Genomic DNA, 13,255 nt, shown 5'->3' on the forward strand with positions numbered 1-13,255 from the left:
TATTACAAGTGCTATAGGATATAATGTAATATGACAAATGAGATATCCGTCACGTTTGTGACGGAATATTCCATATGAGAAACTCTAAGCCAGGCCCAGAATCTTCAGAGAAGCAGCAATGATGACAATGATCTCATTTAGAGCCCATGATGTACAACTGTACGACAAAATCTCATGGAGTAGCTTGAATAGGAGATGAGTATGTTCAGACAGACACTCCAGCTTTCCACAATTTTGTGTTTAGCAAAATTAACCAGAAATTAACTGTGAAGCCTGATGCCAACGATTTTCCAGATACTGGCCGCAATAAAAGCAAATAAACGTTGCCACCTGTTTACACCATGCCAAATGTCAAGGGAGTGTGCTGTAAATCTGATAGCATATTTGATTCTTGCAACAACAACAAAAACAAGCATTGGCAAAGCCAATAGATCATGCCTATGCCACATATTGGCTTTGTGAATGCTTTTTAGCCATATGTAAGATTTACAGCATGGCTGAAAGTAAAAAAAGAAAAGAGCTATGTAGCAGCCAGCTCTGGCTACATCATACACTTTTTTTTATCGCTGGAGGGAGTGCAAGGTGGAGGCAACACAGATGCAGCAAGGGATTGAGGGTGTAAAGTGTCATATGTGAAGAGCTGGGGATATCGGGTGATGTGTATTCTGTATGACATGAAGGGTTATGAGGATGATGAATGCTCCTAAAATTCTGCATACGCAACCCAGTTTAGATGGGTGGAGGGTGTGTAGCTGATAGTCCATATGTTGTGTGATCAGCAGGCTGTCCCCGGCCGGTGAGCACAGGGACCCATGTACGGTGTGTGCAGCTGCTAGTTCGAACATGGTATTTGCAGCTGGAGTACCTACATGTGTGAAGAAGCGCATATCAGTGTGGTGCGTAAGTAGGGGGTCTTGTACGTTGTGGGCAGGGAAGCTTCCGTGAGTGATCATGTGCACAGCACTGAGACCCATGTGCCGTGTGCAGCTGTGGCTCCCAAGCAGTTGATGCTGCTGGAGGTTCCTATGCATTATCTGAAAACCTCAAGCCGCATGATGCTTGTAGCATCCGGTAATAATCAGGGTGGAGTATGCAAAAAAGCATTCCTGTGTGATATGTGCACTGGGAAGTCCTTATGTAGTGCACACAGTGCACAAACACCTGAAACTGATAGTATCCGCTGGAACTATCTGTGTGACATGGGCAGCAGCCAGTATCTAATCTATATGTTATGTTGTTATGTTATTTTTATGCTTCTATAGCGCACGGCCACTCCATGGAGCATCCCGGCGCTTTTTCGAAGGTACCCACCAAATGAGGGAGAAACAAAACACTGAAGGGACATGCAACACACACATAAAAAAGCAGCACCAGTCTAAGGGAAAAGCCATGTTTTAAGGGCCTTTCGGAAGGACAGCAGGCTAGAAGCCTGTCTTAGAGAAATCGGAAGGTCATTCCAAGCACGAGGAGCTAAATAACGGAAGGACCGTCCTCCTGCTCTGGCGCGCTTGATAATGGGAACCTTCACTTTGGATAACGCAGAAGATCTGCGAGATCTAGAGGGCTGATACCAAGACAGTCGTTTGGAGATATATTTAGGACCAATACCGTGCAAGGCCTTGAAGGTTGTAGTCAGGGTTTTAAAAAGAATCCTTTTGTCAATAGGTAGCCAATGTAAGGTTGAGAGAAGAGCAGTGGCTCTGGCTCTTCTTGGGAGGCCAAAGACAGCACGGGCCGCAGAGTTCTGAGCAATTTGAAGACGCCTAACCAGATATTTGGGAAGTCCCAAAAATAAAACATTAGCGTAATCCAGCCTGGAGCCAACCAGTGCCTGGACGATGATTTTCCTATGCTGGATGGATACTAAAGGTAGAAATTTACGCAGCATCCGGAGGATGCCAAAGCATTTCCCGGTGAGAGAGGAAATATGTGGTCCAAAAGATAAGTCGCTATCAATGATCACTCCCAAGTTTTTGGCCTTCAGGGATGAACTAACGGGAGGAAACATATCCTGCGGCCACCAGGGTTTCCAATCCGGCTCGGAGGTACACCCAAAGAAGAGCAACTCCGACTTGTCGGAGTTGCATTTCAATCCATGACGTCCAAACCACTCGAAAACCGCACTCAAACAACCTCTAACCTGATCATCGTCGAACAGACCATTCCTATTGCTTACAAACAGGAGCTGGGTGTCGTCGGCATAGGTGACAATCCGGGCGCCAAAAGACTCCGCGACCACTGCCAGAGGAGCCATAAAGATGTTAAAAAGGAGGGGGCTCAAGATGGAACCTTGGGGAACCCCCACTTCTAGCAGCGGCATCTCAGCGGAGTAAGGAGGAGCCCAGATTGTCTGCCGGCGGTCGGCTAAGAAGGATTTAAGCCACCTTCACACCGTTCCCCGCAAACCAAAGTCCCAGAGTCTGGCAAGGAGAAGCGCGTGGGGAACGGTGTCGAATGCCGCCGACAGGTCAAGCATTACCAATACAGCCTTTCTTCCAGCATCCAACTCCTCCCGGATGGCGTCTGTGACTTCGAGGAGCGCAGTCTCCGTGCTGAAATTCGCACGGAAACCGGATTGGGTGTTATGCAGCAGATCATTTTCCTCGATGAAATTAGAGATTGATCTGTGAACAAACCTCTTAGTCACTTTCGCTAAAGCCGGGAGTAAGGAAATAGGTCTGTAATTGGCATGGACTAGAGGGTCGAGTGCTGGTTTTTTCAGGAGTGGCAGGATCATGGCGCTCTTCCAAGCCTTTGGAACTACCCCGGATGAGAGCGACATATTTAAGATGGGATTGACCAAGTCATTTAGCACAGGTGCCAAGTTTGCTAAACACTTGGCCGGGCACGGATCCTGTGGAGATCCAGATTTAAGGTTGGACAGGATGTCAAGAGAGCAATGTATTTCTTTGTGGTGTGTTCAGCAGGGAGTTGCTATGTGGTGTGTGGTGTGCGAAGGCACTTGTGTGGCAGAGTCTATTCTATCTGGTGGTGTCTGCAGCAAAGTTTTCTTGTGTGATGTTTGCAGCAGTGACTCTTTCTGTAGTGCACAGCTTACATGTCTGCACTGTGGGGCACAGCCAACATGGACAGGAGTGTGGTAGGGACAAAGCCGACACAAAAAGCGGGAGAAAAGAGGGTGGATGGGGGCATGCCAATATGGATAGAGGAAGTAACCCAGAGGGGGGAGAAGACACTAGGGAGCCAGATGAAAAAGAGATACTCTAGTAGAGTGCTTAAACACAAACAGAAAAGTAGTGCCTAAAAAAGAGAGCAGTGGAAGGACCACGTAATGTGTCCATGCTGCAGGGGAGGGACAAACACACATAGAGGAAAGAAGCCTACAGCAGCTGAACAATAAGAAGCAATAAAATGAGAGTGACAATGTATCAAATCAATGGTAAGTAATGCCTGGATTACTTACCGGTAATCTCCATTACTCCGATTCCATATTTCTCGTACAATTACTTACTTATTGCAGGTGTGGTATGAGAAACTCACCAATCACCCCTTTAAACACCTCTTTCATCTTTTTGTGTTTTTCAATAGTTCCCTCGTCCTTTAAAAGGCAGACAGACCTACCACTCATCTTGATTTAACAAATCTCCTCAAGCACTCCTAATTGATAAGAGGGGAAGAAAGGAACATAAGTAATGGGACAAGGAATAAGGAATCAGAGTAATGCAGATTATCGGTAAGCAATCCAGGCATTACCTGTTCATCCATTCCTCATCCCATTCCTCTGCCAAACAAAGACATAGCAGCACTATATTGATTTAACTATAAGAACAGTAGTACCAAATTGCAATTCTGACACCTAAGTCAAATTCAATCTGTAAAATTCAATAAAGGTAGAATGAGATGCATAGAGAGACAAGCTGAAGAACCCAATTGTCCTTGTTCCGATTGTGCAAAGTGTTGACAACCTGCCACCAAGGGACTCCTCTACCTGACCCGTCTTGGCATAGTCAGGGGTGCTGATTATTATTTGAGGCCTGGGAATTCTAAGAACTATGGGCCCTATTATCAAGACAGGCGATACAATTATCGCAGTTTTAGCGGCACAAAGCGGCTGCTAAAACGGCGATAATGGGCTTGATAATATGCTCTATGGAATTCCAATTGAAGCCCATGTTAGATGTCCTTCACTAAAACGTCGGTAATTGTATCGCCTTCTTGATGATATGCCCCCAACTTCTTGACATTTGAGCTGAAAACAGCTTTTGTTAAAGGAAGGTCGAATCTCCTCCCCTTACAAATTTACGAATAACAGACTCCAGCTCTTCCTCTACAGTTTGTCACCTGACAAGGGCATCTCTAGAAGACACACCTTTCCAAAAGAGTCAGCCTCCCTCCCAATGCAGCTGCTTCGGACACCATTAAATTGTCGATAGGTGATGTCAGACAATCAGTTTGCTTGACATTCGATGGCTGCGAAAAGGAAGGCAGTATCCATTCCTTCTAGAATCACCGAGGGCAATGCCTGAAAATATCTAACTAAAAAGAGGTGTACAAAATATATCCCAACTCTTAAACCCAGATTCAGAGCACAATAAGCCATCTTTTAGGAAAATTCTATTTTCTTGTCCCCCAGACCTTGGATAGCCACGTCAAATGATAATTACTGTGTGCCCAATTTCTCCTCTATTATCTGCAATTGCAATGGAGTCTTTGGCCTGCTGCGCTCGTACTGGAGAGTTTATTGTGGATTAGGGTTTAGAGGGCTATCCCATTGTACGTTATATGCTGATGACATGCTACTCTTCCTGAGGGACGTTGGAGTGGACTTGCTGGGTGCAATAAATGTATTGAAGCGCTTTGGGGCCGTTTCTGGCCTGCACATTAATTGGCGTAAATCCCATTTGATTTCACTCACTGGTGATGCTGTCCCTCCTCAGAACCTTTGTGAGCTTACCTGGAGCTCTACTTGCATTAAATATTTAGGAGTTCAAATATATCATTACTAACAAGACCTACTTGGTGGTAATGTGGGCGCAGCTGTCAGAGTCCTACGTAATAGTAGAACGTTTTGACTACATTATCTTTATCTGTGGCTGGCAGAATAGCGGTGGCTAAAATGGTGATGTTGCAGAGATTGCTATATTTCTTTTCAACACTACCGCTATTGGTGTCTCGCCGGCTGTTCAAGGATATGGAAACTCTATTGTTGAAGCTAATCTGGGGGACGGGTAGGCACAGAGTAGGTAGCTCTGACTAAATTGCAGCACCCTTAGCAGTGGGTGGTCTAGCTGTACCTGATTGTGAAACCTTTTACATAGCAGCTCAGTTGTAGTCGTTAAGTCAGAGGGTTTACTGTAGAATGAATCCTGTTTATTGCAAGTCCTCTTGGTTCCTCAGTGACGGTTGCCAGTGGCTTCTCAGGAGCTCTTGGTAATACAAAAGTGCTGGTGTTGTTGCTTATAGTGGACCCGGGTCCCAGTGCCCTTTTCACCTGATTTCCCTCTTGGATGGATGAAGTTGGTGGCTCTTGTGGGTGCGTTGGGAGGAATTGAGGGCTGGGCTGATTGAAGGGCTACTCGTGTAGGTGATTTATACCAAGATGGAACATTACTCTTATTTGAAGACTCTGCAGAAGAGTTTGATGTTCCTGTTGGCCAATGTTTGCTGCATAGGGCTATGGTTGCCATGATTGTAAATCATTGGGGGAATGGAGGGACTGAGCCCGTAACTCATCAAGCGTGGCTGCTACTCTGTACCATAACGGGCTGTGTAGAAGCACTTTAATTCCTATATCGTGCTATACGTTCTGGCATCTATGCTTCTCTCACTGAATTGTTCCACATGATTTGGCTTTAGCTGGGTTCTGGGAAGCAGTTGTGAGTTGTGAAAATGACATAACTTTACAGGCGATCACTTATACCCCCTAACCTGCCTTCTTGCGGGATTTCCTCACCCTAAAAAGAAGAAAATCACTACTAGATTTACTGAGTTGGCATTAATTCTAGCTAAACATGAATTGACAATGAACTGGAAGTCTGCGCGTGGCCCTCAAATTATAACTAGATGGTTAAATGGGTGGGACTGGAGAGTGCTGTGTTGTTTCAGGAACTGAAGAAAGGCCGGGGAAGGATTGAAAATGCATGAGCAGTGGAACACCTTGTGTACTGTTTGTTGACCCTGGACGCCGATATAATCACACCGAATTGCTCCCTGAAATATCTGGAGGATTTAGAGAGTGGTAATAACTGACATTGCATGCGTTGTCAAGGGTGGGTCTTTGAACTACTGTAGTGAACTTTGAGATACTGGCCACTTAGGGTGTACTATATCTGGCAGCTTGACAGGGGATAACTGTAGGTAGGGGTGCTAGTTGTTATTGACTGCTAGTTGGAAGTTGGAATGATTTAAAGGTTGTACCAATATGTTTAACACTCTGCATTTATCATATGTGCTAGCTTTTACAACCATCTTTTATTTGGCGTACTTGACAATTTTAAAGCAAACGTTTTAAATCATTACTTATTACCTGTTATATGTATTATTCGAAAGCTACATTTTAAACTATTATTTATTACATATTTATTATATGTATTGAACAGCCTTTATTCAGTGCGCTTGCAGACTTTGTCTTATGTTCAATATTGAAAATAAAATTAGCAAAGGGTCTATGAATAGTTTCTGACGAAGATCCCCCTTTTTCGCTAGAGTTCATAACCTTCCCATGAGCCTGGGAGCCCATGCATAGCAGAATCACCTGGAAACCGTGGGGAAAAACTGGCTTATAAACTATCTTAAAACAGTCACTGCTCGTAGAAGATTGTGCCTCCTCAAAAGGTAACTGTAAATTGCAGGAAATAAACCATTCCTTTTAATCATCCTTCAGAATATATTTCCCTCTTGAGCTCCAGACTCAAACTCATTGGTGTCATAGCTAGGAGATGACCAGGAGGAGGAACTCGAGGTAGGGAAGGGGTTAACAGGAAACTTGGGAAGAGGAGACCAGCAACCCTCTGAGTCTTGTGTTGCTTATTGAAGGCCTCTAAGATGGAACTACTATAAACTCAATTTAATTGTCAATAATATCTACATACGACATCTATCACTCATCTAATCACATGTAAGTAATAAAATCTTATTTAAGCCTAAAATGTGTAATAAGAGAAGAAACACGCATTAGAAATGCAATAGGTCTCACATTTGTTTGAGTTAGAGCTATTGGCATTGTATTTGGCAATGTATTTTACCCATGGGTTATGAAGTGTATGTATGTGGCGTGCAGTGGAATTATGTGGATTGGATTGGATTAGTTAGTTGTGAAATTGTGTGGTGTGGACTAGATTTGTGTAGTGGAATTATGTGGCATGGTGTGCTGTGGAATTATATGGATAGTAATTTTGTGGTATTGAGTGTACTGGAATTATGTGGAGTGGGATTGGGTGTTATGGAGTCTAATTATGTGGAATTGTATCTTGTATTGTGGAATGGTATTCAGCGGAATTTAATTATGTGGTGTGCTGTTGAATTTTGTGGCATGATGTGGAATTGTGTGGTGTGGATTGGATGTATGTGGGTGGTGTGTTTAATTGTGTTGAGTTGTATTATGTGGTTTGGTGTTGAATTATGTGGTGCGGATTGGAAATGTGTGGAGTTGAATTGTGTGGTGCAGAACTGTGCAAATAGCTGTGCCTTTTTTGGTGATAAAAAAAAAACAAATGGGTAGGAGCTCACTCCTAGATCTGTGTGTTTGGGTTTTAAAAAAAAGAAAGAGTTAGAGCTATTGGCGTTGTAAATGTAAATGTTTCTCACCTAGGTGTTATGGAGTAGAGTTGATGTGTGTGGTGTGTAGGGGAATTATGTGAGTTGGATTGGAATTGTTAGCTGTGGCATTGTGTGGTGTGGAATTGAGTGGTGTGGAGTGGATTTGTATAGTGGAATCATGTGGCATGGTGTGCTGTCATATTATGTGGTTAGTAATTGTGTGGTTTTAAGATTATTGCAATTACATGGAGTGGGATTGTATGTCATATAGTGTAATTATGGGGAATGGTATTTTGTGTTGTGTAGTTATATTGTGGAGTTTAATTATGTGGTGTGCTGTTGAATTTTGTGGTATCAAGTTGAATTATGTTTTGTGAATTGAATATGTGTGGTGTGTAGTGGAATTGTGTTGTGGAGTGGAATTATGGGGGTTGGTGTTGAATTATGTGGTGTGAAATGGATTTGTGTGGAGTTGAATAGTGTGCCATGGACCAGTGTGGCGAGGAGTGAAATTATGTTGAGTGGAATTATGTGGTTTGGTCTGGAGTGTATTTATATGGATTGTTTTTATGTGGCATAGAATATGTAGTACTAAGTAGCATGCAATTAGATGGAATTCAATGATGTGGTATTGAATGGTATTTGGGTGAGTGTAATAATGCTGGATGTTGTGGAACTGTGTGGTGCTGAATTGTGTGTTGAGGAATTGTGTGGTGTTGTGTTGAATTATGTGGAGGTGAATGCTTGTTGTCTGTGTACTCCAGTGCTAAGGGAGCAGCCTTCAACAGAGGTGAGCCAATGCTGTTTTTTCTCTCGTCCTTTTACCACCCTGAACTGTCATTGAGTGGCATGCAGGGGAGTGGAATTATGTGCTGTGGTGTTGAATGTTGTGGCATGATGTGGATGTTTGTGGTGTAGACTGGATGAATGTGGTGTGTAGTGGAATTATATGTTTTGGTGTGTAATTATGTGGTGTTAACCCGACACCGGTCCCAGGATGCGTGTTTCTGGTCCCGGGAAGACCTGGCTTGGCAGTTTGGGCTGGACTGTTCCCATCAGGAACAAGGTCAAGACCGATTTGCATATAGCTGGGTCTGAACGAGGGTGGCGAAGAGAGCTAAAGAACGATGATGGATTCAACGCAGATTTGTGACTGGGGGGGTGAGTGTCTGAAAAGATTCAGCCCTCTGTCCATCATCTTCTTGTGTTAGCTGTTTAGGTCAAGCCTGGGAAGCGCATGCGCTGCTCTGCGCGGCATGCTGTATTGGAGTAAGGACTTAAAGCCCTGCCCACTCTCCGCCCATATTTGTTATTTACTTGTGTCATTGTCCTTCATAAATGCTGGCTTCTGATTCGGTAATAGGCTTGCTAGTTCCTCCTTAGTACCGTCATCTCTTCATTTGTAACCTCCCATGAGGACTGGCCCTTTTTAGGTTTCGACTGCAAAAAGCTGCGCAAGCAGCTTTTGCGCAGGAGAAATCTTATGAGAACTGTAGTGTGGCTTTGGGTCGGCCCTCGTCATTCATTGGCTGGCTCCATAAATGGAGCCTAGCCATTGGACGAGGGGCCTGTCCATCAATGCCGGACCAGACACGGGGGCGTTCCCGAGATTCTTTTCCTTTTGCCGACGTCACGCGACGCCGGGAACGCCCCCGTGTCTGGTCCGGCCGGGCCGTGTTTGCTGTTCCCTCCTCCCTCCCGACGTCCGTGTCCTTTCCCGCCCCCCTCGTCCTCTCCCGCCCCCTCGTCCTCTCCCGCCCGCCCCCCTCGTCCTCTCCCGCCCCCTCGTCCTCTCCCGCCCGCCCCCCTCGTCCTCTCCCGCCCCCCGTGTCCTCACAAACAAATATTGGTATCCCGTCCCGCCCGCGGGTTTCTTCAGCCGGCCGGCCAATCCCAGCGCGGCCGGCCGGAAGTGCCCGCCCCCCCCGCCGCCCAGCGCGAGAAGAGGAGCCACGGCGAGCGCTGGAAGTCTGCGCTGCTCCCGGCCGGGTGACAGCAGACTGGGAGCCCAGAGAGGAACTCCCGCAGCACCCGGGTGAAGCGAGGCGGGACTGGCCTGCAGCGCTGCCACCCCGGCCGCCTCACTTGGAAGGAGGAAGAAGCGGGCGAGGGTGGGGGGCTAACCGGACAGGAGCGGAGGGCCGGCCAGCCGAGGAAGTCCAGGTGAGTGGTTCGTGCTCAGAGCATGAAGCACAAAATAGAAGTTTACTGTCTGCGTTTTCTATGCGTGTTAGCTTGAATTTGCACAAATGATACCACAATGAGCTTTCAACAGCTTGTAGGTGAGCCCCGAGTATTTTAAGGAGGTCTTGAAACTGCCTAAGAGAAAAACTGGACGACTGGTCTGTAGGAATTAAGCCTCTCGCCACTACCCTACCTGATCTCTGGCAGTCGAATGCTTACAATTACAAAATCCACTCTTTAAATTTCAATTCATATCAAAAGGCACAGTTCTAGGGATCTGGCTACAAATAAGAAAAGGTTAAGGGAAAACAAACAGCAAATAAAATGTTACAAAAACGGGCAGACCTAGTTAAAAGCACTTTCATGTTTATAGGGAGCGTTAGTTTCTTTTGAATGACGTCAAGAGTCATGTAAATGTACAAGCTCCGATCCAACATGGCAGAAGTGTAACCCATTCTTGCATAATTATGGCTTCAGAGCCAACCAGGAGATGATTAGGTCAGAAAACAATTCAACCGTACTCTATTCCAAGGGAGTAAATGAACAAGCTAACTATTGCTCTGAACACACCAACAAACCGTAATGGTTAGTTAAATGCTATTTAGAGCAATGACTTCAGAAAAAGTAAAATGTGACACCCTGTAAATACATGTGCTAGCATGTACTGTTGTAGATTCACGTGCTCTGCCACTCCAGTCATCAAGTAGTGGGCTCAGATGTCGCAACATGTTTTTCTTTTAAGAACTTGGATTCACAAGACACGGCTCATAGTCCACACTACATAGGGACACAGGCTACACCTTAGATTCCCTTCTGTCCAGTGGGTGAGTAGTGTAAGGGTAGTGTCAAAGAGAAGTGTGAACATCGCCAGCTTCTGAGGAAGAGGGTGCGCATATGTGATCTATAGCACAACACGCTAGGAACAGATGCTTACAGGGTCAGTAATAACAGATATTTTATCTGTAGATACAAATGCTCTTTATAGACTTAAATGCATTTTACCCAAAGCAGTGGCTAGCGGGCAGATGATGCAGATGTTTGGAACAAAGCCATTGAAGTTTGGCCCACAAGTGCCTCTTGACGGGCTAGAATATACAATCAGAAATGTTTGGTAAATGTATGCGAGTTCACCAAGTGGCAGCTTCACAGATGACAGATATCAGGATGTTATAGAGGAAAGCCATAATGGCACCCTTTTTAAGCATGGTGTGGGCCTGTCTGCTTGACTGTTTATTGGTATTTGAAAATTCTGGGTTATTTTATGGGCTGTGGATGCCATTTTAGGAATGAAAGGTTTCGGGCATGGCAGTGTAACAGTGCACAGTGCGAACATATTTATCCAGTATGTTGGTGAATGCTGGTTAGATTTGTGTCTTGCATGTTGGCTAAGCGCATGGACATACTGCTTCTGATTTTATCGGGTACCTTTGGCATGCATGTTGGGGAGCTGCAAGTTCTCGCTGTTAGTCAGGCTTGGTCATGGGCTCGTTTCATGTGTATCTTCACGTCACATATTCAGTTTTGGATCATGTGCTGCATGTTAAGTTTACGTCTTGAACAGGCTAGTTGTGTTTTTTTTTCTTAAGTCAAACTGTGAGCAACATGTAAACAGACTGTGTAGTCGCTTACATCGTGTTATGTTTGTGTATAAGTCGTGGGCTTGCTTGTGTCATGTGTTTACTGTATTTAAGTCATGGGCAGACTGTGGGTCCCATGTGTTGCATTGCACCATGTTGTGGTTGAATCATGGACAGTCAATGGATCACAGCATGATTTGCTTGGACTAGTTGTAGTTAATAGACAGGCTGTGGGTCACGTGCACCATTGCAGAGGGTGTGCAATTCATGAGCAAGCTACGTAGTCCCATGATGATTGTTTTGGCTACATTGTGTTTGTGGTGTATTTGTGTGTGTATTGTGTTTGTTTTCCATGCTAGGTATAAACCGTGGGCAGGATGGGGCTGTCACATGCTTCTCACCATGGTTTGCTTTGTGAGTGTGGTAAATAAGGATGCCTACTTGTGCTTGTTGGACAGAGGGAGGGGTGTGCCCTGTATGCTGTGTATCTAGTGTCTGCTGACTGTGTCTATAGTGTCTGTGAAGTAATGTGCAGTATATTCTACCAGTCAGCTGGAAGAGCGAAGAAGTAGTGCTGAACTGCTGTCAACGTGTTCCTGGTGGGGGTTTATTGCCAGTGGACTTACTTCGTACAACCCACTTCTTGTGCCACATCGATATGCGCAGGTATGGCTTGATACGTGCTGTGGTCAGTTCCTTTCAGCCGTCTGCATTGGACATCTTGCTCTATATGAAGACAGCTATGGACTGAATTTCTGCTTGTAACTACCCCTCTTTGTGTCGACTTCTAGTAATAAATCTCCATTTGTGATACATTTTACCCGGATATATTGCTTACTTCGTCATTACGCTCCATTCACTATTGAACAATGAAAGTAAAAGTACATGACCTAGGAGATTCCTGTACGTTTACCCCCTTTTTAGGTCTGGCTTGATAGCCCATCTGCTGCGAGACCTTCTGTGATCATCAGGGGTACTACATAGAGTTGCTCCGGCTACGCACACATGTTGGTTGTCAGAAGCACAGCATGTGATTGGACATCAGTTGTAGTAGTCCGCCTAAGATATTGTTTAATTGCACTTATGAGTCATGCACCGTTCATGATATGCTTTATAGGTACTTTATTTTCCCCACATCGCCAAGGACTCGACCATCCCTCAGCACTGACACCGCAAGCTTTAATAACCACAGAGCTAAGGTTGAAAACAGTAGTGTCCGTCTGTCTGTGTGCCTGTAGTGTCCGTCTGTCTGTGTGCCTGTAGTGTCCGTCTGTCTGTGTGCCTGTAGTGTCCGTCTGTCTGTGTGCCTGTAGTGTCCGTCTGTCTGTGTGCCTGTAGTGTCCGTCTGTCTGTGTGCCTGTAGTGTCCGTCTGTCTGTGTGCCTGTAGTGTCCCGCTGTCTGTGCGCCTGCAGTGTCCATCTGTCTGATTGCAATGTCCGTCTATCTGTGTGCCTGCGGTGATCGGCTGTCTGCCTGCCTGCAGTGTCCGTGGTCCGTCTGTCTGTGTGTGTGCCTGCAGTGTCCGTCTGTCTGTGTGCGTGCAATGTCAGCCTGTCTGTGTGTCTGCAGTGTCCGAGGTCCGTCTGTCTGTCTGTGTGCCTCCAGTGTCCGTCTATCTGTGTGCCTGCAGTCTCTGTCTGTCTGTGTGCCTGCAGTGTCTAAGGTCCGTCTTTCTGTGTGCGTGCTGCAATGTCAGCCTGTCTGTTCGTTCCCCCAGCAAAAAAAAGTGAGCAACCACTGTCAAGGAAACCACAGTGTCATGGAGCAGCCCCTC

The 13,255-nt window shown here is 45.5% G+C and overlaps 1 protein-coding gene across 4 annotated transcripts in view; it reads left to right on the forward strand.

Moving 5' to 3' along the window:
• Positions 1–13,255, forward strand: part of LOC144822137 (ICOS ligand-like) — a 288,880-nt gene that overhangs the window by 173,959 nt on the left and 101,666 nt on the right. Inside the window, exon 2 of one of the 4 annotated variants that reach the window (XM_078679282.1) lies at positions 3,550–3,694. The exons of the other annotated variants lie outside the window; for them this stretch is intronic. Coding sequence (XP_078535408.1) covers positions 3,654–3,694 — 41 coding nt within the window. The 5' untranslated portion in view covers positions 3,550–3,653. The remainder of the gene's footprint in view (positions 1–3,549; positions 3,695–13,255) is intronic. 4 annotated transcript variants of the gene reach the window in all.

This window comes from Lissotriton helveticus, chromosome 3_1, assembly GCF_964261635.1.
Source record: "Lissotriton helveticus chromosome 3_1, aLisHel1.1, whole genome shotgun sequence".
NCBI lineage: Eukaryota > Metazoa > Chordata > Amphibia > Caudata > Salamandridae > Lissotriton > Lissotriton helveticus.